The 17,952-nt window shown below is 36.6% G+C and overlaps 1 protein-coding gene across 2 annotated transcripts in view; it reads left to right on the top strand.

Annotated features, from left to right (window-relative positions):
• The first annotated feature begins 1,759 nt into the window (after positions 1–1,759).
• The window catches only part of Cntnap2 (contactin associated protein 2), a 1,961,892-nt gene continuing 1,945,699 nt past the window's right edge, over positions 1,760–17,952 (top strand). For both annotated transcript variants that reach the window (XM_047561468.1, XM_047561470.1), the window contains exon 1: positions 1,760–2,570. In XM_047561468.1, coding sequence (XP_047417424.1) covers positions 2,474–2,570 — 97 coding nt within the window. In that variant the 5' untranslated portion in view covers positions 1,760–2,473. The remainder of the gene's footprint in view (positions 2,571–17,952) is intronic.

Here is a 17,952-nt window from a genome sequence, read left to right as displayed (position 1 = left end):
GAAAAAATAAATCCCCAATATGTCCTCTTCCTTAAAAAAATAGGTACATGTATCTATTGCATTTTTTTCTCAGTACCCTATGAATTGTTTGAAATCCTCTTAATGTCACTCACTGAGTTACTAAAATGGCAATATTTTCAATTGTTCCTTCTTTTTTCTTCTATTAAAAATACTTTAATACCACTTCTGTAGAGTTTAATGCAATGGCTAAAATACAGAGATATTGTTAAACAATAGACTGTTCAGGAAAGTTGTGCTTTCTGACAATATATTTCCCCATGATTGGTTTCTTTGAGCTCTTACAATTGGTTGATGGCAGTTCTGCACCAGAGTGTTTTGGCAAGTGTTCATTGACTTTTGACAGTCTGTGGGAATTCAAATAGAAAAAGGGCATTTTATAATCCATAAGAATGGCTTCACTGTGCTATTTTATGGGAGGAGTGGTTTATAGCATGAGGATGCAGTTTTTCCCCTGTTGGTCATCCATGTGTTTCTTCATTTTCCAGATTTTACCCAATCTGCACTTCTTACTAGGACAATGCATCCTTTTAAATCAATAAGAAACAAAGCTCAAATAAAGAATGCTGAATCAGGCCCATTAACACCATGCTAATTATGCAGAGAACACACAGTACTCTTTACAGTAGACCTTTCTCAGACCCAACCATAACATTAAAAACGCAGAGTCTATTTCAGAAGTAGGCAAGTCTCCATAAAAATTTTATTTATCTTGAAAGGCAAATGCTTATTCATTGCATAACATTGAAAGACATGGTCACTCCTACTTAGCTCTCCCCAAACATCATTAGCTATTTAGATGACCAATAACTCTTAATTGTGTCAGTAAAGTCAGTGAAAGGATTGGATCTGCAGAGATAGAAATCCAAACACTTTATGGATACTGTACAGAAGGAAAATTCATAGGGTAGAGGGTGAAGAGATGTGAGGTGGAGACAGAGCTTGAGATTTATCCTTAAATTATCTGAATGCGAAAAGAAAGTCTCATTCTCTCTAGACCTTTATTTTCAGTCCTTGTAATGCCTCTGATACCTTGAAGTAGTTGTCCATAGGCGTGTTTATTATTTCAGTTTTGTGATGTATGCTTGTGTGCGTGTTTGCCTGAATGTAGTTTCCCTGGGAGCAGCAGGCTTTTCGGTGTACGTGTGCATATGTATAAGTGTGCATATGTATGAGTATGAATTAATCACACATTTAAAACATCTGCATTAGTGGCGGCGTCTGCAGTCCTCCCTCGCGGCTCCAGTCAGACGGGATGTTTAGCTCCGTCACTTGGTGTTAGGACCACTCGGAAGACCTGCCTGTCGGACGCCTGCTTGTGGTTCCCGGGGGGTCGGAGCTCCGGGAGCCTGTACCATCTCTATCTGAAGGGGAGGAGAGAAGGAAAAGAGAACGAATCCAAGCGAGGGGCTTCTCCTTCCTGCAGCTGGGTTGGGGGGCCAGCCAGGTTCGGAGCAGGGTTCTAAGATTACACTGCAAATCCCCAACTTCAGCACCGCGGACAGCACCGCCTCCCGCCTGGGGAGAGCGCGCGCCTCCTTCCCCGGCCCCCGCCCCAGCGGATGGACCGGGGCCGGTGGGTTCCTTCTCCCTTTTGCTTCCAAACGAGGCAAGGGCAGGGCCGAAGGGTTCTGACAGCCAGAGGGGTACGGTAAGGAGGAGGAGGAAGAGGAGGAGGAGAAGGAGGAGGAGGAAGAGGAGGAGGAGGAGGAGAAGGAGGAGGAGGAGGAGGAGCCGGGGAGGGGACCGAGAAGGGAAGAGAAGGGAGGGCTTCCCTGCGCCGCGCTCGCCCGGGTTTGCAGGCGCTGCTGGCGGCGGCGTCTCCAGCTCTCTGGCGGCGGCGGCGGCGGCTGCTCGCGCTCCACCGGCCCGCGATGCTTCCCCGCGCCGCGCCGCGCTGAGGCCGTGCGTGCGCCGCCGGCTGCGCTGCGCGCTCCGCACATACACAATCTCTCCATGTGAGCTGACAGGCGATTGGAAACCCCTCTGAGTCACGCTGCCCAGTGGCGAAGGGAGCGCTCGCCCGCAGTGGCAACAGCACCACCGCCGTCCCCGCCGCTCTCCTTTTCTCTTCTGCAGCCTCCGCTCCTCTGATTTTCCCCCACGTCCTTCGGCTATTTTTTTCGAGAAGGAGAGGGCGGGGTAGGTGTCAGTCCCCTCCCCTCTCCCCCCTCCTTTTGCTTCTCGGTTTGAATTTCTTCCCCCCGGCATTTCACTGGCTCACAGAGCTGGAGACCAGACCCGCTCGGAGGGAAGAGGAAGGCTGAGTCTCCCCTGCTGCTCCAAGCCCAGAAGAACTGGAGCCTGGAGGGGTGAGGGGAGAAGCAGAGCCGGCGGGCGGGACTTGGCTTTCTCTCCTCTTTGAGGACAGCCCATCTCCCCTGGAGAACCCCGCGGAGAGACGGACTGCATCTCCGCAGCAAGCTTTTGGAGTACGGCTGCCCGGGAGGCGAGGATGGTGGTGGCTCCGAGAGCCCGCTGCAGAGCGGCGCTTTCGCTCTGGATTGTCAGCAGCTTCATCTGCAGAGCCTGGACGGCTCCCTCCACGTCCCGTAAGTAGACCTCCGCGCCGGCTCGCTGGGTACTGGAGCAGTTTCAGTGCCGCATTGATGTTCGACACCAGGGTATCAACTGTGAGGTGCTTTCGCAGTTCTCGGCCCTGATTTGTGTGTATCCCAGCTGTCACGCACTTGAGCCACTGCAGCAGAGAAACTCCAAACCAGCGCGCTCCTGGTTTGGGGAGAGGGTTTGGACGCTGGTGATGTTTCTAGAAAGTTGTTCCTGGTCTTGGAGATTGCTTGGCAACTGCTTGGTTAGGGCGATCAGTGTAGAGGGGAGCTTCTTGGGAGTTGTGCAGATGGAGCTCATTGCATTTTACTTAATAGGTCAGTGAGTGAAAAGTGAAGACGATGGCAAAAAGAAGTTTTTGTTTTTATTTTTGGTTTTACCTTAAATGAGCACCGTTTGGAGGATGAAGGAGGCACACATTTTAAAGTGTTCGGACACCTATAGGTTCCCGTTAACCTCCTCTGTCCCCTTAAAATGTGAATGGCCGATTAGTACTTGCTTATTAAAATGAAAGACTGTAAATCCAATATTTCAACTGAAATTGCTTTGATTCTTTGGCAGTTTGAAGTAATGGATAAGACCATGAAGTCCAGGACTTGGGACAGTCACTGGAAAACCTCATCAGTGTAATAATGAAGAGGTTTCTTAAGAGTTTCAGGAAAATTACGCTGCTTAAAATGTGTATCTCTCCGTTTTAGCTAGCCCTTTTTTTTTTAAAGACTATTCATGTTTTCATGAGGCTTAGAAGAAATGGAAGATTCCAGCCCATTTTCTGCATTGCTTTAGAAGTGCAGAGTGTGCATGTCAAGAGGAAATGCATGATTGCTTCTATGGCTCAGAAAGAGTTAAAAGCTAGAAAGATTGCCTGTAGGACTTACGACAAGACTCATAGACTCACTCTCGTTTCTGAAAATAAATAAGTTGGTAAAAAATCATCATGGAGATTTCAGAGTGTAAAAAGACTTGTATTCCATTTAGGGACATTAAGTTCAGTATCTTCCAGAACTCACCATATGTGAAGCAGATTTGGAGATGTAGTAATAAAACTTGGTCTATAATTTAGTATTAATAGCCATATCCAATGTGTAAATATTAATAAGAATAGCATCAAAAAAGGAGTTTACAAATTGTTAAGACTCTTATATAATACCATACCATTACAGATATTTGACATTATTTTCCCCGGTACTACATTAGAGAAAAGTACTGTACTTTTCTTGCAAAGTTTAAAGAAGGAGATATAACTAAATGGAAATATAAGTTGTAATGAACTTGAAAAAAAAAAGTATGGTTCTTTCAAATCACAAATTTTACCTCAAAGTAAGTTATGTATTGTTAATATTTCTGTCAACTTTATGGATTTAAAAAGAAACCGCGAGGATATCATGCTAAATGTTGATATTTGTGCAAATATATAATCCTTCAGAAACTATTCTGATGAAATTTCAGTTTCCATTCAAGGTCTGGTTGTATAGAACTTGCTGTCACTTTTCCAGGAAAATAAGCCCATTATAAGTTAAATTTATCATATTCACTGACTGAAGGTTCTAACTGTCAGGATTTTTCCAGGAGTCTGTGTTTCATCTTTCTATATACTTTAATTACAATGGTTCAATCTGAACCATTCATTATGTATCAAGAATGGCATAAATGCAGTGAATGGGTTAATATATTTCACAGGTGAAAAAGTTGTTATTTTAGAACTATATATTTAGTTTTTACTGCTTAGAATTTGGTGAAAGGGAACAACATAGAGACCATTGCATTTAGATAGCTAGTCAATAGTCATGTTTGATTATTATGTTTTATTTAGCTCTCATTCACCATCGTTTAAAAATACATAATGGCTGGATTTTTATTTCTTTTGCATTTAAACCATGTGACCAAAACTTAAAATTGCCTTATATCCTGGAAACTAATCAAAGAAAAACAGCGATATAGGAGTTTACGATTAGAATGAGCTTCATGTATATGGTACTTTAAATTCAATTGTATTCTTACAGTTAATGAAAATATTAAATTTCATCATATGTAACTCTAAAGGAGAGTGTGATAGTTATATTCTTAATACTAAAAACACTCAAAGGAGGAAACATTGTAACTACATGAATCTGAGATAATGAACAACTCAACCAGGAGAGGTCATCACAAGACAAAAAGTAACTTGAAAAGCTAAAAGTAACATTTTTATTTTTTTATTTTATTACAAATATGATGACTATGCTAAACTTCCTGTTTCCAAATAACTTTTTAATATGATGGACATTTTTAAAGATACAATGAATATTTCTTTCATGTCATAACAAATAAATTTCAAATACATAGTTGCTCAGGGCTTCTTTCTTTTTCTCTATTTCGAAAACGTATATCAACACTCAGTACTATATTTTGTATAAGAAGAATAGAATAAATTCAGAAAAGCTCATCTCTTGTATCAAATAAAAATATAATCTAATTTCTATGTGATACGGGGAATGATCTGCTACTGAACTAATGGAATCAGGTACCTTCCCTGCTTGTAAATGTGTGCCCATAGGCACACGGGAGACTTTAAGGAATTGCATTGTCTAGGTTTAAGAGAGTCGCACTTATTTGATCACATTAGAGAGACCTTAACAGTGCAGCTTTAAATGATGAGGGCTTTGAGCTAGCACTTAATGAATTCGGTTCTTAAATATTACTGAATTATTACTGAAACTTCACTTAAAATTTTAAGTGTTCTCTGATAAAGACCAATTTACATTATTTTGTATAGCCATAAATCTACCATTTCATTGACTCTTATTTGGAAAGTGGGCTTTCCATCAATTCAAATAATCTCTAATAAATGTGCTTTTATATATGGTGTATACGGAAATATGTATATATACATAAATATATATACATGTGTTATGTACATACATTTATTTGGTGAAATTATCATACGTAGATGTATATTGCTTTATACACTGTTATATTAAACATTTATTGCATAAAATATGATTTATTTATTTATTTTCCAACATGGCATTCAAGACATTTAACTTGTCTACAATTTACATATTAGTCATTTCTTGTGCAATTACTTCAAGTATCTAATGCAACGATATTAAACAAGAATATGTTAGTCAATTTTCTTCCTCTTCTATTCTGATATTTCCCAAAAAATATTATCTTTTAAATACAAAATATGTAAATGAATATGAAAGCAAAAATGTTTATATTGAATTTGAACATCGTAATGAGTTTGTCCTAACGAAAACCATCAACACAGAAGAGAGATAGTGGAGTAGATGAAGGGAACTTTTTACATTTAAAAAGTAGTTTAAGTTTGCAAAACTTATTGGTTGAGAAATGGTAGTAAATTATTTAATTAATGTAAAAAAAGAATTTTTTATGAACTCATTGGAGATAATAATAATAAATGATCTTGGTTTTCTTACAGGCACTAATATTCAGGAAATAGTAATCCTTGTTCAATTTTTTACTCCATTACCACCAAAGTATAACAAAATTGAGTAAAAAAATCCATATATTTAATAAAAGATTTTATTAACCTTTGCTCATTTGTATGTATAAAACATACCATTCTTAGGTGACAGCAGCAAAGTTACTTAATGTGCATCACATTTAAAACTCACATTTCTAATGTATTTTTAAAATTTTAACTGGCAAGAACTTTTAAGTTCTATAATTTCTCTGAAATTTTAATTTGCTTGTCCTAATTTGTAAAGTCTACTAGAGAAAAACTTAACAAATCTCTAAAATTGAACTCATAAGCCTTCTTGTTTGATATATCCTTTCTATGACTGAAAGATAAAAGGACTGTTGTGGGCCTGCTCTTGCCTTGCTTTTTTGTTTTTAAAGTAGATACTTTTATTTGTTGTACATAGTAAGCAGAAGTTCAATAATTAGTAATAAAAGTCATTTGTAATTTTCTTAAGAATATTAGCCACATAGAGAACCATCTTGATCTAGTTGCCTGCATAGTGACTGAGGTCGGTACGATGAGGGGAAAAGACAGGTACCTCCATGACTTTCCTGTGTCAAGCCTCAATTCAAGAAGTGTTTTACCTTATCATTCTTTGCTACTTGCAAAGTTAAACAGTGTACATCATGATTAAAAACTCAAAGCTATAGCAGGATGTGAAATAAAGTAAATTCTATATTTATATTTATATCATTACCTGAAATTGGATACTACCAGTGTTTCCAGAGGGATATGTATCTTAAGATTGGTGATTTTGGAGATTGGGATATATATTTTAAAATTGGGAATTGGAGGTTGGAAGAAATAGTGTGTCTACTTTTGCTCTTTTTAATTTTTTTTTTTTTGTGAACAGCTTTACTGATGTATAATTGATATATGATAAACTATACCTATTTAAAGAATACACTTGATAAGTTTTTATTTGTTCTTTTTAGTTGTGCATAACATTAGGATTCATTGACATGATTATCAATGTGTGGAACATGATTTGCTCTAATTCAGTCCCCTGTGTTTCCCATCACCTCCTCCTTTCCCCTGTTCTCTTCCCTCTACACCGCTGATCTTTCTTCTATTTCCTTATGGTGTTCTTAATTAGTGTCTTGCGGATACACATAATGATGGTGAAATTTATTGTAGTATATTCACGTATGTACGTAGGAGACTTAGGTCAGATTTATTCCACTTTCCTTCCCTTATCCTCTTCCTCCTTCCTCCCACTCAGTCCCCTTCGTCTACTCCACTATCTCTTTTGTTTGATGGAATTCTGCCCTCCTCCCTTCCCCCCCACCCGCCCCAACACACACACATACCGTCTCTCTCTTCTTATTTTGAGATATGTCAGAGAACACTTCCAACCTTTGACTTTTTGAGCCTGGCTTATTTCACTTAGCCTGATACTCTCCAGTTCCATTCACTTTCAGCCAAATGCCGTCATTTCACTAGTCTTTTATTATGTAAGAATAATACTGAAGTAATCTTGATAGAGCCCTTAACACTTTCAACAAAAATCTTAAGACTCCTTTTAACAGCATGATTAGTTAATACACTAGATTCTGGAATCTATGGAACCTGGGTGCTTTAATTCCTGACCAACTAACCATGTTGGGATTTGGAGTGCTACCTCTTTTTCTACCCATCCCCCTCTTTTTCTTTCTTTCTACCCATCTTCTTCTTTTTCTCTCTTTCTTTTCCTCCTCCCTTTGTTCCCTACCCTTCCCTTCCCTTTGTTTTGTTATTTGTGGTGTATGCATATGTGTGTGCATGGTGCTCTGGGTCAGACCCTGGGCCCCACACAAGCCAGGGTGCCAGGCAAGCCCTCTACCACTTCTTTTTCCATCCTAAAAGCTCCTTTTAACTGGAGGAAGCTCCAGCAGCATAACCCTCTTCAATGCTGTGACAGTAATCCCGTCATTCCATGCCATGCCGGGTCAAGTGTCATCCGTTAGGAAAATGACCTAGGTATGCAAAGTTCAGCCCTCTCCTCTTCATTCTACGAAGACTGCAGAAGGAACTGATTCTCCTTTAGGATTTAAGAGTAGGCTTTGCCTCTGTAATTGGGGTGACGGTGTGAACAACTTTATGGTGCTGTGATCTCCTAGGACTAGAAGATCTCCACTAGAACTAAGGTTAACGAACCCTGTTGTTACGTGTTTACTCCCATTCCACTCCTCGGCAGTTATTTTTCACAGGATGATATTTGCTTCTCATCTGTGAGTTTCTTTCTAATCTAGAACTCAGACAGAGAAGGAAGTGCTACTATGAAACCCACCAAAGCCCCAAGTTATTGAAACTTCCATAATAAGATTATTATTGTAATAAAAGAACTTGAGAGAACTTCTACCTATTTTAGAAGATGCTGATGAGTAAGATTTTTTTTTTCTCTGATGTTGAGCAGGAGAATTGGTGTGATTTAACCATGACCTCCAAGTCCTGCCATTCATTTGTTCAGGCTTCCAAATTTCTTCTTGGTCCTCTTAGTGGTATTATTTTTGGTGAGATGCATTTTCTTATCTGTGGTGAGCCTTAAGTCCATCCTAGTTACAGATTGGTCCCCACATCCCATCCATTCCACCATGTACATATCTGGTAAATTCCACCTGTTTTTAGTTAACTGTTACTTCAGTCCTCATTCCTCCAGTACAATTATGGAGAGTTAAATGTTTGCTCTATTATTCTAAAGGAAAGATACCATCCACACATTGAAATCCAAAGTTGAGTGTTCCCTTAATTGTAAATTTGTAAAAAAAAAAAAAAAATCTAGTTAAACTCTTATTTAGTTCCTTCCGGTGGTAGACTTTTCATAATAATCGCTTGAAGTAACTGACTTTTTCATAACACTCCAGATTTTAAAACCTCCCCTGATAGTAGGAAATCTGGAAATAAAGATGTAGTCTTGGCTCGGAGTTTGCTTGCTGAAGATAACATATTTTTGTTATGTTATAAAAGTGTTGAAGAAATACAGAAGAGTGCCTAAGAGCTATATTCTACATTTTCCTTCCGATTAAAGTTTATTTGAAATATTCTTGTAAATATGAATAGTGATATATTCTCTACTGTTTTCATGTATAGAAAAAGGAGGTAAAATTAATTCCTGGGAATATTTTTACCAGGAAAACTATCCCCAAACACTTTGTATGTTTTTTTTTTTTTTTTTTCCTTGCTTTTCTAAAACCTTCACCTCTTTGGCATAGTTCTGGCATGATGGTCTGGGCGTGTGAATCCTACAAACCCACAGACAAGAGAAGCATGACCTACATACACGCCAGAAGACTCACTAAATCTGTGCTGCATGGAGCATCCAAGTTGTAATCAAGTTATATAAAGTTTCATTAAATTCAAGGATTTGCTCACCTCACTGCATTAGATGTCATGTTGAAATAATATGTAAAAAGGAAAAGTTTGCTCTGACTCATAATTTTCTACTAACTACAGTGTCAACTTATCACAATGTCAACTTTGTCATTCAATTATGGTATCATTTGAAAGGAATTTATGGAAAAAGTAAATGCTTCCAATCTGAATTAATAAAACATCTTATTAAGTAGTAAAATAGCATGATTTACCCAATAATATCATACGATTTACTTTTAAGAAAATTCTCTTAAAATTCACTGTCACTTGTAAATCACATGAACTCAGGTGGTTATTTTGAACTAATATAAAATATGTTGGGCAAAATTCATGAACAGGAGAATAAAATTTTTTTTTTAAATTTCACCCTAACAATGTCATATGGCAAAGTTGTAGCATATTTTAGGGGTATCATTTATTTAATTTGTTTTTATTGTAAACAAATGGGATACATGTTGTTTCTCTGTACATGGAGTAACAGCATACCATTTGTGTAATCATACATGTACGTAGGGTAATGTTGTTTGATTCATTCTGTTATTTTTTTCCCTATCCTCCCACCCCTCCCACCCCTCTTTTCCCTCTATACAGTCCCTCCTTCCTCCATTCTTGTCCCTTCTCCCCATTATGTGTCATCATCTGCTTATCAGCGAGATCATTCTTCCTTTGGTTTTTTGAGATTGGCTTATCTCACTTAGCATGATATTCTCCAGTTTCATCTATTTGCCTGCAAATGCCATAATTTTATTATTCTTTATGACTGAGTAATATTCCATTGTATAAATATACCACAGTTTCTTTATCCATTCATCAATTGAAGGGCATCTAGGTTGGTTCCACAATCTGGCTATTGTGAATTGAGCAGCTATGAACATTGATGTGGCTGCATCTTTGTAGTATTCTGCTTTTAAGTCCTTTGGGTATAAGCTGAGGAGTGGGATAGCTGGGTCAAATGGTGGTATTTAAATTTTATTAATCACACATGAACCAATGGTCTGTTTTGTGTTAGATTTTAATTGCTAGTGAGTTTTTACTTGAAATTAACAGATTTACATGGTGTATTTGAAGTATTTTTAGTTCAAAGAAAAATAATATGCCTGGAAAATACTTTTTTTCAGGTAACTAAATTAATTTAATAAGTTAATATTTTCAATGTCAGAGAAAACATGATCCAGATAATATTTTTTCCCTCCTGTGTACCATAGCCACAGTAGCACAATGAGTTTGAGCCACCATCAAAGCAAACAGTGCTACTTCATTCTGATATTTTTCTCAGTAAATCTGAATACAGCTGCAGAATTGTTCTTGACCTGATGGGCCAGATACATTTCATCCCTGATATCAGATTCGGTCTATAAAAGAAAACTGCATTTTTCTACTCTTCTGTGGTATCACCCACCAGCAATTTTCAACTAACTTTTCTTAGTGTTAAAACATAGTCATCATTTAAATCACTTGATTAATACTAAATGTGCTCATATGAAAAGATATATTAAAAAATGAAGCCTACTTTATAGGATAGGTGGTTGTTAACGGTTCAATGAAATCTCCATGAATAAAAATTCACCATGCCCCATACACCATAGTTTTCATCAAATATTTAATAAAATCATTTAAGTATGGCTACAACAGATAATTACCTAGTCCATTGTGGTCTTCTGGTTGTCCATAATATGGAAGTAAGAATAAACCTTTTATTGTGTCTGTTGACTAAAATACTATTATGCCAAAGACAGAAATGTCAGGATTGAGTATTTACATTGTTCCTACTATTAAGAATGCAAAAATAAACAGCCCTATTCAGATAGGCTCTATCCTAATGGATTTATCTTTGTGGAATTGATGCCAAACACTGGAATACTCAAAAAAGAGGACATATATTTTTTCTTTAACAAATGCTGCCTGATTGAGTTCCAAAAAATTAGAATGGGTTCCATTTTTAGAATCAATCAATGAATTTCCTTCTCCATAACTCCAGGCAGCACTAGATACTAATCATACTGTAGACATTTTTCCCAGTATTCTATGAAGAACTAAGACAGTGTTTGTTGAGTATTGACTTGAGGTCAGGCAGTACTCTCCACGTGCCATAGGCAATTTAGTTCTTACAAGACTCCAGTTGGCAGATGAGAAAACTGAGCACACAAAGAAAGCAAATAATTTGCCCAGACCATGAAGATAGTTTACTCCTAGATCCTGTACTTAGAGTACTGCAGGCTAAGAGTGAAAACTGTTCAACTTCCCTAACTAATATTGAGTTCTAGTATTTTTAAGTTTTCATTAACTTCTTATGTAGAATTACACACGGGAGATGGAACCTACTGCATAATGTTTTGCTAATTTGTTACTTTGTCACATTTTTATGTTTGTATACGTTTGGGTGACAAAAATTTTATTGGCAAACTGAAAATATATTTGACACAAACACAAAATTAGATCCTTCTATGGGGAGAGATTTCAATAATAATATAGAAGATGTCATGCTTTTCTTGTTCATAATACTATTACAAAATAATAGTACCCTTTGGGTGCTATTAGCACATATGACTATTATATTTATTTAAAACTATGTAAAATATTAATTCAAATGATTTATCAAGTATAAATAAAAGCTGTTTGAAATCAGGTCTCAAACTTTCCTGAGAGCTGATTTTAAAGACTCTATGCAAAATTGTAAATATGATTGCCCTTACTAAATTTAAAAGATGATAATTATTTAATCTATAAGCATTATTTTGTGTATGCATTCATGTAACATTTAATCCATAAAGTTTTTTTTTTAGTTTTGAAAAAGACTTGTTGAGAAGAAAACTTCTTTTGCTTCGGTGGCAGTGGGGAAATATTTGTCCTTAAAATGTTTATCTGTTTCAAACCTTGAATATTTCTTGTACCTGTTCCAATTCTCTGTTCCTATCAGTACTACACTGTTAAGATTTCAACATTTCCTTCCAGTCATTGATTTAGTAGCCTCTTAGTACTCCTCCCTGCTTTAAATCTAGAGTTCAGCATGGATATCTTCTCCAGAAGTACTTTTTAAAGTGTACATCTTTTGCTATCTCCCTTTTTCTATTTTAAACAGATACATAAAACATAATTGGATATATTAAGGAGCTAATGAGTGATGTTTTCGTATATGCAAACTCTGTTACCTTTAAGTAGGTTAAACATCTGTCTCCTCAAAGTTTATCATTTCTTCATGACAAAATTTTTCAAAATCCTTTGTTTTATTTTTTGGAATGTACAGTGTATTATTGCTATCCATAGTCATTGTAACATGCAATAGTACAGCAAAATCTCCTGCTTAGACTTGGCATCCACTGATCAACCTTCCCCATCTCTCCATCTCCCCTCCTCTTCAGTTGCTGGTAACCACCATTCAACTCTCAACCTCTATGAGAGCTTTTTTTCTTAATGCTATGTGAGGTACTTATCTTTCTGTGCCTGGCTTACTTCACTTAGCACAATGATCTCCAGTTCTTTCCATGTTGTTGTAAATGACATGACTATAGTTTTTTTTTTTTTTTTTTGATAGAATATTTGTACCACATTTTCTTTCTCCAATCTTCATCTGGTGGATACTGGATACTGAAGCTGTTTCCATTTCGTGGCTATTGTGCTTCAATAAGCATAGAGGTGCAGAGGTCTACTCAACATACTGATTTTCCTTTTCTTTGGATACATACCCAGGAATGGGATTTCTGGATCATATAGTAGTTGCATTTAAATTTTTTTTTTCAGGAACTCTATAGCATTTTTCATAATGGCTTTTTCCATTTATATTCCCCTCAACAGTCCCACAGTGTACAAGAAAATACTTAAAAAAAAAAAAAACATAAACCTTGATATGGTCTCCATTTCTCTGCTTCATCCATGGCTCCTTGCTGTTTCCTTTTCCTAGCCCACATTTACACCCAGTAGTCTAATTATACTGGAATCCTTGCAGTTTTTTCACAACATGCTCTTTCTAATCACATTGATCCTACACCTTTTTACCTTCCGTTCCCTCCTTTAGAAACACCTTTTCCTGTCTTGTTTATGCTAATCCAAGGGAAATAAGTTTACATTATGAGCATAGGGACTTTGGAGCAGATGAGGATACTACCGCCTCCCTGTGGCAGTGGAGTCTAATAACAGGTAAAATACTAAGAAACAAAGCAATTTCTTTGCTGTCTGGACTTAGAAGGAACAGTGTGTTGACAAACAGTGCAGATAACTCCAGTTATCTGATGTTAAAGCAAGAAATTGCCCCAGCAACAAGAAATAGAAGAAAGACAAATACATTTTTCACTCAAAGATGAACCACGGATTTTTTTGTCTTAGTGTGTAGGTGAATATGAATCAGTCACTTCAAGAGAAATATGGCACTATACTCAGAAGGATCTATAACTTCTCCAAGTCTTTTCTTAATGATTCTTTTAGAATAATTTTCTGTGCTTCACTTAGGCCAGATAGTAGGTGAGAATCCTGGAAAGATGAGCATGACTGCCCTTCCCAAAACATATTCTTTCACAGAATTATCTTTAACTGCATACAAATTTAAAAAAACATATGTCAACAAATAATTATTGATGCTTGGAAGGTACTTTTAGTAGTGCTTAAAATATCAACAAATCTTGGAAACAATAGGGTAAGTTACTCAGCTATTTGATAATTATATGCATTAGGGTATAATATGCCAGTATATTGTATGAGTTGATATTGTCAAAGTTGCTATCTAATGTCAGCAATTTCATTCATATATTTTACTATAGCAAAATAAAATTTGATAATTTCCCAAATATTTACATTATTTTTCTTTTTCTTTTTATCTAACTCTCTTCAGCCTTTCATTTGCAACTTTGTACATGCTACTCAACTATCTTTTCAAAACCTGCCCATCTAGCAAAGCCTGTTCAAATTTTATATTTACTGAAACTACACCTTGCCCTGACCTCTCCGCTCTACTGCAACCAATAATTTAGAACCTGGCAAGGGGATGGGGGATTGAGAAAATATGGACAAATACCTAGAGAAAGCTGGGAGCAGGTGAGACACTGTCTTCTGACAGGGGAAGAGTGAGCCAGAGCTAGCTCGGCACTGTTTATTATATAGGACTTATCATTGAAAGGGTATTTGGGGAAAGTTTCTGCAAAGCAGAGAGACTTGAAGGTTGCAGTGAAATTTGTGAGATATTGTGGTTATCTTATTATGACCAGAATTCTCTATCCCAGGCACTGGTGCCTGAGCTCAAGGTCCAGACTGATATAACAGAGTTTCCTCAGGCCAGACATCACCATGGCAACTTGGAAATCTTGACCCACACCTTTGCACAGGAAGTTCCCATGCAAAAACAGCCACGAGGCAGTCAGAGATCATGATCCAAGTCACTACCCTCCACACCACATTAACTCCTTTCCTGTAAATCCATAGTTTGCAGGGGCAGTATTTCCATTTTACCGGTAAATGAGTAGATACAATGCTGTGGTTGAACTAAACTTCAATAAACTAATTTCTATACTAATGGGATTAAATTCATTATAAAAATTTAGTCCCTTACCTCCTGCTACAAAAACCGAAGCATAAGGATGGTCGAATGTTAAAGTTCACCAATTCCACTTTTATACAGTGCTTATGTTTCTTAAGTTCTACCTCATGCTGATGCAAAATTTACAACTCTATAAATTCCAGTCAATATTTGGACTTTAAAGTTTAAAAAAAACGTGATGTTTACTTAATAATCAATTGTCATAATATATTTACAGATACCTACAAGTCTAGCAGAATCTCATTACCTAAAATCTTAATACTTGATCACTTAGTCCCGATGAAGATAAAAGTCTGTGATTTTTATTTACTTATATCATCCAAAGTACATAAAATTTCTCAGTATATAAGCTTTGTTAAATATATACATTTGGAAATAAACTGAATCAAATATACTTGGGTTAGCTCTGTATAGAAATTGTTTCCCTAAGTGCATGTAGCTAGGTTGCAGCAACTAGTACAAGTTTCTTAGTTTTTTAAATAGCTAAATGTATTTTAATCAGCAGTAATAGAATTGTAAGAGTTAGAAAATTTGTCTAAGTAATCCTCATATAAAAATACTGACTTAAAAGTGATATGTCTATATGAATCCAAACCAAAATCGAAACAGATACACATTTCAGAAGACTGTTGTTCAAATGTAACAGCCCTGACACCAGGGCACACATCTGTAATCCCAGCAGCTCAGGAGGGAGAGGAAGGAAGATTGGGAATTCCAAGCCAGCCTCATCAAAAGGGAGACACTAAGCAACTCAGTGAGACCCTGTCTCTAAATAAAATACAAAATAGGGCTGGAGATTTGGCTCAGTGGTGGAGTACCTCTGAGTTCAATCCCTGGTACCCCTACTCCCATCCAAAAAAAAAGCAATAGGACTATTACTGTTATTTTAAAGGATGATTTACCTCTATTGCCTCAAAGTGAAGTATAGCATATTCTGGAATTACAATTTATTATCTATTCTTTGCCCAAAGTATATTGGGAAAATATTACTGCACTTTGAGTAGCCTTCATATAATGAAAACACATTTAATGTTGCATAATTATTTTTTCCAATGATCTGAAATATTTAAGGTTTATAAAGACTATGTAATCACCCCAAATATACATTTTTGGAATTTAAGATATGTTAACACTTCACATTTTAGAATGTAGTGGGCAAAATGGTAGTGCTATATCTACTTTAGAGATTTCAGAATCTTGCAAACAAAAATGACATTATTTCTTCTATCAAATCAACATTCATAAGGCTTTTCAAAAAGGTCTTAGCTCTGCCGTTTGTTCACGTGTCTATAATACGGGATCTACAGCTCCTCCCACACGGCGTTTGTTTCCATATACTGCTTTTTCGAATGACAGAGACATGGATGGTCGCAGCAGACTTCCCATGCTGGTGACTGCCCTACCCTGGACTTGCCCTGTGACAGAACTGCCTAAGAAGTACTTAGGGTATGCAGTGGGGTCAGCGTGTTGGAAAGACGGACGTCCTGGACCAGGGGATAAAGTATTTCCCCAATTTTTTCTTATTGTCTGTAAGTCTCCACATAACAACTTCAACTTTAAATATTTTAATAGAAAAATAATTTGCTTCTGAAGTTCACAGATTTCACTTCTGGTGAAACTTCATAATCATTTCAATGTCTGCTCTGTAATGTTGGATATAATATTATCTTACAGATCCCTTCCATTGAGTAGGCATGATGAATTAGAAAATAAAATCCACTCAGGCTGTCTGGAGGTAGGTTCACCAGTGTGTAATTAAGGAAATCCTATTATGCAGTTTTTGCTGGACCCTAAAGGGCAAGAGGAACCCAGCCAGGCCAACTGCTGAGAAGGATGTTCTCAGCAGAGGAGGACAAATGAGCAATTCCAGCACTGGCCAAGCTGGGTCTTGCTCTGAGGGACAGAGGTAAGAGCTTGGGAGTCAGACTTTATAAGACAAGTAATGCAAAGAAAATTTCAAAAGAATAAATTGTTACTGCTTAATAGTTTCTCAGCAAAAAGAAAACATATCTTCACTGGTTGGAAATATGAACAAGAAACATTTATTTGCTTTAATAAGATAGAATCTCTTTTTTCCAAAGTTTTTGTTAAATAAGCATTAAGGAAAACTTACACTATGTGGATGAATTTGACTAACTGCCAAATTTGGCTATTTAGAGTAACAAACAACAAACGAACAAACAAAAAACCAAATTTCTGTGTATGGAATACACAGCAAAGATTTTAGTGTAGGGAGGGGTACTTTTATTTTCAATGGTCATTTTTAATTATATTGTCTTTAAAGTATTTTGAAAATTGTATCTAGTTTTGCTTTGTTTTTGTTTTATTTTTTACAAGTGACTTTGTTTATATAAACTAAAAGTACTTGAAATATACTTTGATTCAACTTAGTGTGTAAAATTTTATTAGGCAGATTTCCTGAGGCACAGGAAAATGGAAATACTCTGTGTGTTTTATGAGTATTTACATGTATTTCTTTGTTTATCCACCATCTATCAGTTTTAAGTATTAGGCATCTTATCTATGACAGGGCACTGAAATCTGTTTATTATTTGGGGCAAAATGTCTCTTATAAAAACTAATCTCCATAAATGCAAGAAATAAATAATCCATTTACCATGAATGGGTATTCTATAATAGAGGCTCCTAAAATAAAGATCTTTGTTATCTAATGTTCCATAGTCCTTGAGGAAAATTATATTTATGCTCTTTACTTGCTGAGATGTATTGCATTGATTTGATAAGAGTATTAGTGGAATCTGAAAAGAATCTACATATTCTTTGAGATAAGCATCTTGAAGTGGCCAGTAGCCAAGACTTTGAGTTAGAAGGACTGAAGTTTGGTTGTTGGCTCTGTTCCTGGGCGAATTTGAACAAATTATTACACTTTTGAACCTCAGGTTTATAATAAAATAAAATGACCAAATAATAGTATCCACACGACAGGCTGGTGTAGGGATTAACACAGAATATGCATACTGACACATGACAACTTTAGCCATTTTTTGCTATTTTTAAAGGC

The sequence above is a fragment of the Sciurus carolinensis genome, chromosome 8 (assembly GCF_902686445.1).
Source record: "Sciurus carolinensis chromosome 8, mSciCar1.2, whole genome shotgun sequence".
Classification (NCBI taxonomy): Eukaryota; Metazoa; Chordata; class Mammalia; order Rodentia; family Sciuridae; genus Sciurus; species Sciurus carolinensis.
Note: the sequence above shows the minus strand (reverse complement) of the source record. Positions and strands in the feature narration are given on the sequence as shown.